General features: G+C 25.3%; 2 protein-coding genes across 2 annotated transcripts; both read right to left on the bottom strand.

The window, feature by feature from the left end:
- Positions 1–3,188: 3,188 nt before the first annotated feature.
- On the bottom strand, positions 3,189–4,421 carry EIN_357470 (hypothetical protein; the record flags this gene model as incomplete). The annotated part of the gene is made up of 1 exon (XM_004255647.1): positions 3,189–4,421. One exon carries the CDS (start codon positions 4,419–4,421, stop codon positions 3,189–3,191), a length of 1,233 nt encoding a protein of 410 aa, XP_004255695.1.
- A 924-nt stretch (positions 4,422–5,345) lies between these two features.
- EIN_357460 (GRIP domain containing protein RUD3, putative) lies at positions 5,346–6,929 on the bottom strand (the record flags this gene model as incomplete). Its single annotated transcript, XM_004255646.1, has 1 exon — positions 5,346–6,929. One exon carries the CDS (start codon positions 6,927–6,929, stop codon positions 5,346–5,348), a length of 1,584 nt encoding a protein of 527 aa, XP_004255694.1.
- Between the last annotated feature and the right edge of the window lie 447 nt (positions 6,930–7,376).

Raw genomic sequence — 7,376 nt, 5'->3', positions numbered from 1 at the left:
CGAAAAACATACAAAAATCAAAATCGTTTTATATTATTATACATTTAAATCAACAATTATTTACATTGATATAATTTTTTAATTCGAAAACAAGTTAAAAAGAAAGGTTTTCTGTTTATAACATAAGATAATTATATATAAAACAAATAAAAAACTAAAAATAACAATTAAAATTACTAACAAATGGACAGTCCAACTCAAGAACACAAAGTTGAATTTGTTTATTCAACAAAAAGAACACTTTTACCTTGTTTTGAAGGTTATATTTTTTATTCAAAAGACTCTTCACATAAACGGTATAGTTGTAAAGATTGTGGAGTAACTATTACACTTGTAAAAGAAGTTGTTGATGAAGAAGTTAATTATCTTGTTGGACCAAAGCCACAGCATTTGAATGGTCATACAAATCACATGGAATATATTCAGAGATTGAAAGAAATACAAAAAATCAGAACAGAAATCTATGATGATAAAAACAAATATAAACCAGTTAAAGAAATAGTAAAAAATTGTTTAATAAACACCAATTTAAGACTGAGTGTGTCTAGTAGATTAGCAAGAACATATAAAAATGAATTATACAAAACAGTAACCATTGATAATTATTTTGAAAGTGAAAAAGTAAAGGACATTTTATTGTATAGAAACGAAGACAATACAATTATTATTTTTGGTTCGAAATCAATGTTAGAAAAAGCCACATACGCCAATGTTATTTGTGTAGATGGCACTTTTAGTAGGTGCCCAACAACCCATTATCAGTTGGTGACATTTCATGTTGTGTGTAGTGATTTGTTTTCATTTTCTTGTTTTTATGTTTTGTTAAATAAAAAAGATGCAACAGTATACAACGAAGTATTATTTGTTATTGATCAAATATCTTTGATATTATTTGGTGTTCCAATTTTTAATAGAACCGATTTGACAATATATTCCGATTTTGAGGCAGGTTTTATAAAATCTATTAGAGGTTTGAGTTGTCAAATGAAATGGTGTTATTTCCATTTTACACAATGTTTGTGGCGGAAAATTCAAAACTTTGGCTTGTCTGAAAAATATAAGTGTAATGGGCAATTCTCCAAAGAAGTAAGAAGACTTATGACACTTCCTATTTTGAAAAATAAAACAGATTTAAAACATCAATGTTATATATTACAATCACGTATAAAAGATAAAGATTCTTTTATTGTTTATAAATATTTCGAAAACACTTGGTTAAATGATGTAATGATTTCGATTTGGTGCCACCATGATTCAATGATGCGCACCAACAATATAGCAGAATCCTTTCACAGCATTTCTTTCTCGAACCATTCTTACACCAAAACCATCTTTTGGAAAATTTATCGATCGTTTGTTGGACATTATAAATGAGACCGACATAAAAATTCAAACTGAAATGACAAATCCAAAAAGTAAGAAACCACTACAAAGTGTATTCAAATGTTAGTCAATCGGTTTTACACTGATAAAATTATAAATTGTAATATTGAATTGTTGTTAGATACTATTTTTGCAAAACTTCATTCGAAAAACTCGTTTGAATGCTTTTTTGAATCGGAAGGAGAAACACTTGAAAGTATTAATTCAAAGGAAATTCAAAATATAGTAAGTAGTACACAAATAAATTGTGTAATAATTGGAGAAAAAGAAATGGAAAAATATCAAGTATTGAACAAACAATAACGAACAATTCAAGCCAATCGAATTTAATAAATGAAATGGAAACTAAAACTTCGGATAATTCAAATACGCTCAATTGTTATTTTCAAAGTGCTCCAAAGTTGAATGAAAATAAAACAAAAAGAAAATGCAACTGCTTGCTATTAACAAAAAGGCAAAAGAAGTTAAGAAAAAGTTTGGCAAACAAAAACGCCAAACCAAAAAAATAATTGATTATGAACTTTAACATGTTTTGTGGTTTTTGTTTTTTATATTTTTAGTTTATTTTAAGTCAAAAAAATACATTATGTGTGAAAAGAATGTTCTGTTAAAATTGGGGGAACTAATCATGGGATAAAAAATTATCCACCCACGTTTTGGATACTGTAATATTTATTTTTTCATAACATGTACACAAAGGTGTGAACAACAAGTTGTTTAAAATAACCATTCACATTTTTTTCATACTATAATAATTTTGTATTTGTTTAGTTTGAAATTAAATGTTTACACACTCAAAAGATTACATGTTTAATAATTTAATTGGTTTTTTCACTGAACATTTAAAGTATTAGAAAAAATCATTTCATATTAATTACCATAAAAAATTATTAAAAAGCAACTGTTTAATCATGTTATTATTTCACAATTCTAATAACAGTTGTGATGTCATTTTTATAATTGTGTTGTTTATGTGTGTGGTTAGACATAATAAATTGAAAAGATAATATATATTAAATAACATTATTTACATGTTAAAATTAACAATGAGTTATTGGTAAAATAATAATTTTTTATGTAGTTACATAATAAAAATGTTCACACCTATTCTAAATATAAAATATATATTCATAAATCAAAAATATGTCAAAAACAATTGTTCTCTTTAATTTGTATTTACATTAACAATTACAATTAAACATGATTGTTAATTATATATTTATAATTCCATGTCTTGTCATATTGGTAACTATGTGTTTGAATATCAAAAAGTACATTTTTAATATGAAATACAATTGTTTAAATATGAATATTTTAAAAGAAATACAATTATTTTTTTGTTTACCAAATAATTTTTTTTGTAATCACTTTTTTAACATAAAAAATAAATAATTATTTTTTTATATTTATAATTATCTGACACGCATTTCAAACCTTTTGTTACCAGTTTTTAATTATTTTATATTCGTTTTTACTTCAAATATTATCAGCCTAAGTTTTATGATGAATCTTTTAATTCTTTTTAATATTTCATTATTATCATAATTTTATATATTTCAAAATATAAATGTATTATTAATAACATCAAATGATGTGGCATATACTCACCATTTTACACAATCTAACATTTAAGTAATCTCTGTTCCCAGGAGGTGGTTGGGGAGGGGGCCGGCTTTATGGGTCTTTATTTTTATACTTTTCATGTGTTATTGAAAATCTGATAAAATCTGTTTTGCAAATATTTAATTGATTTTTTCAATTATTTTAATTATAAATAAACAAAAATGAAATATTATTAAATTATCTCATTTGCTTCGATGAACTTCAGTGTTTGATGGGAAATAACTCTCACTAATATATGCAACACTTGATGGTATTGTAATACTACTTAAACCACTGCATTCACTAAAACAACCATTACCAATATATGTCACATTAGATGGTATTGTAATACTATTCAAATTATTACATCCATAAAAACAATAATCACCAATATATGCAACACTTAATGGTATTGTCATATTGCTTAAACTACTGCATCCATAAAAACAATATTTTCCAATTGATGTTACACTCGATGATATGTAAATATTAGTTAAACTACTGCATTCACTGAAACAATAATTATTAATTGTTGTCACATTTGATTGTATTGTAATACGACTCAAATTATTACATCCATAAAAACAACCATCACCAATTGATTTCACATTAGATGGTATGTAAACATAAGTTAAACTACTGCATTCACTGAAACACTCATCACCAATATATGTTACACTAAATGGTATTGTAATTTTGCTTAAACTACTGCATTCATAAAAACAACAATCACCAATTGATGTTACACTCGATGGTATGTTAACACTATTCAGACTGCTACATACAAAAAAACATTGAATTCCAATATATGTAACACTTGATGGTATTGAAACACTAATCAAACTTTTGCATTTATAGAAACATTGATAACCAATATATTTCACACTTGATGGTATAGTAACACTACTCAATCTGTAACATCCATAGAAACAATAATCACCAATTGATGAAACGCTTGATGGTATTGAAACATAAGTCAAACTACTGCATTCATAGAAACATTGATTACCAATTGATCCAATGTTTTGTGGAATGTTGTTGCCAAATTCCTCTCTATCTTTTTGAGTGTAAGTGACATTTTTAAACTCAATGTTTCGATTTTTGTTTCTGTCAACAGTTTTAAAATCAACATTGAACCACACAATGATTCGAAAGAACTCTTTTTTAAAAACACCTTTATTTTCACAATCTCCATTTTCTTCTGTGTTGTTCATAAATTTATTGCCAAAATTATCATCATTTTTATTCCACAAATGAAGTGTCTCGATGTTTGGGAAGTATCCAAGCGTTTTGGAATTTAACGGAATTGGGTTAAAATGAAACTTCTCCATATTACCACCAAACTTCTTGCAAACTAACTTCAAGTTAATAAAGTCTATGATAGTTGCGAAGTACTTCGAGACTATCATAATGTGATAACCAGTTAGTTGAGACATTCTGATATTCACAGTTGTTTATTGTTTTAATATTTCAAAATTATTTTTGTAACCGATTTTTACAAATTATTAATTTAAAAACCATTTACCTTTTCAGGCGATAAGATATTACAATGAAAAATCATTTTTAAATTACAATTTATAAATTAAAATATTTATACATTATTCAAATGTTTAAAATCATTAATTAATTAAATAAAAAGTTCAATTAAATAATTATTGGAATTCAATTAAAACCAGACAATTTATATATTATATAGACATGTGATATACAGGCGTCTCAATTTTTTTATTCAAAAATACCCACGTCATCATTTATTCACCATTTAAATATATATTCAAAACCATATTTTAATATGGTTTTGAATAACAGTATTCATTAACACATTAGTTTCAATTAATATTTGAAAATAACAATGTCATTAATATCATATAACTTAAAATGATATTTAACTATACATGTATATTAAAAATTATGTATGTTCGTTATTAATTTATTTAAACGTTTTAATGTGTTAATAACTTTGTTGTTATTTATTTTATTTCAATTATTTGTTGTGTAAATAATTGAAAACACCATTTATTTAGGATTAATAATATTTGTTTTTATGACAGTTTACTTTAATAACTATTTTTACAAAATTTGACTAAAATGCATTTTTGATCACAATTTGAATTTTTGTAAAAACAAAAAAATCAAAGTTTTGGGTTTTTTTATTTATTTTTTTCAAACTTGATTCAGTTATACAGTTTATGATTTTGTTTTTGAATAATTTTGTTTGAATAAATTAATTCCAAAGGTGGAGATAAAGCTATTAAAAATTATCAAGTTCTTAAATGTGATTTTTTTCAGTTTGGAAAAAAATAGAAAAAAACTTCAGTTCACAAACTGCGAAGCACCACTTTCAATATAATTCAACACAATTAAACGATTTTTAAGATCATCACCAAGTTTCCTCTTTTCTGTGTTTCTTTATTAAAGAATCCCAATTCTCCCAAATTGTATGAAGTCTGTGTATCAGGCACAACAACGGGGACATTGTAATTTTCTTTTAAGATATCTATGTTGATAAATATAGTCACTGACTGTCCAACAAACTGTTTGTCTACCCACACAGTTTTTATCAAGTCGAATCCACGTTTCTCTGTGCCTTCGACCTTTTGCGAACTTATTTGGAGTGTATGTGAAACTCCATCTTTCTCATAAATAATTGTATGCGGCTCAGCAGTGCCGGCTTCTATTGCAATTTCTATGGGGGTTTCGTTTATTATATGTGTGAACGTTCCGCCAAAGTGGAAGATGGCCATTGGTACTTCAAGTGGAATGATTTTTATTTTCTGATTTTTTATCACATTTTCTTTGTTGTGTGATTGTTGTGATTCTGCATTTTCAACAATTTTTAAATCTTCTTGACTTTTTTCGATTTTTTGTTTATACACTTCAACCTCTTTTTCCAACAGTTCAACCTTTTTAAGACACTCCTTGTTCTCTTTCTCAAGTTTGGTGATTGTGGACTTGTCACAATCTCTTTCAGATTTCATCTCTTTTATTTTCTTTTCGTTTTTGTCGAGTTTTTCTTCTATATCATTTTTAGCATCAATATAGTAATATTTAGTTATTTCCAATTCTTCAACTTGTTTTAATATCTGTTTCTTTATCAACTCTTTATTATCATTTTCAAATATGGTCATAATTTCTTCTTTTTTCTTTTGAGCTTCGAATTGTTGATTCTTTGAAATTTTTAAATTCTTCTTCCACTCTTTTTCTTTATTTTGTTGTTGCTCAATTTTATAAATCAAGTCATTAAATTCTTTCCATATATTTATATTTTCTAACGCCAATTCCGAGTTATTCTTTTCCAATTTATTTTTTTCGTTTGTGATTTGAGTGATTTCGTTTTTCATTTTTTGAATGATTACATTTGAACTTTCCACAAAACTTTTACAACTGTTTTGATGTTGTTTAATTATATCTTCAAGATCTTCGTTTCTTTTTTTCAATTGAACTTTTTCATATTTAAAATTGGTTCTTTCAATTGTTAAAACTTTATCAAAATCATCAGCTCGTTTCTTTTCGTAAATGTATTTTGTTGTGTAATCATTGGCTCGGTCTTTATAAGATTGGAGTTGAGACTTGAGACTTTCGATCTCTTCTTTCTGTTTTTCAATCACTTTTTTATTTTCATTTAAATAAATAGACCAAGAATAATTATCTTTTTTTATTATTTCAATTTCTTTTTTCAACTGCTCAACTAAATTATTATTCTCCATTAAATCATGTTTCGTTTTTATCAAATTATTTTGAATTTTTTGAATTTCTTTGTTTTTTTCATCAATTGTTTTTTCATGTGATACTTGTGTTTTTTGTAATTGTTTAATATCATCTAAATAATTTTGTTTGTCTTTGTCAAGTGTGTCAATTTCCTTTTGTTTGCTTTTCAATTCCGTTTCCAGTCTTCTAATTTCACCATCTTTATCGTGACTTGACACTCTACCTAAAAAACTCATTTCTTACAATAATTCAAGTTTCTTGTCCATTTTTATAAATAATAAATAAACATCATTAATAAAAATCATTTTTTTTAAAAAAAACTTAATTTGATTGAATTTTGTTATACAAATTGTTATATATAACATTTTAACACAAAAAAGATTGTTATTGAATTTGACTGAATTTATTTTTTCAAAGGTGTTAAAATGCAAATTAAAATTGTCAAAATTTTCTGGTCTCTTCTGCTCATGTGCCGGAACCCCGAGTAATATAACGTTGAGGATTTTTATAAATACATTTATATTTATTAATAAATTGAATTTTACTTTAAGAAATGATACTTTGATTTATCAAATACAATTGCTAAATTAGTGGAATTTTTTATTTTTAAAATGTGATTTATTTTTTTTTATTTAAAATTGACCAATTAATTGAGGCATCCTTCTTTCTTCAGCATCCTTTTA

This window comes from Entamoeba invadens (genome assembly GCF_000330505.1).
Source record: "Entamoeba invadens IP1 unplaced genomic scaffold scaff_1105074724911, whole genome shotgun sequence".
Classification (NCBI taxonomy): Eukaryota; Evosea; order Mastigamoebida; family Endamoebidae; genus Entamoeba; species Entamoeba invadens.
The sequence above is the reverse complement of the archived record's forward strand: the minus strand, read 5'-3'. Positions and strand labels throughout refer to the sequence as shown.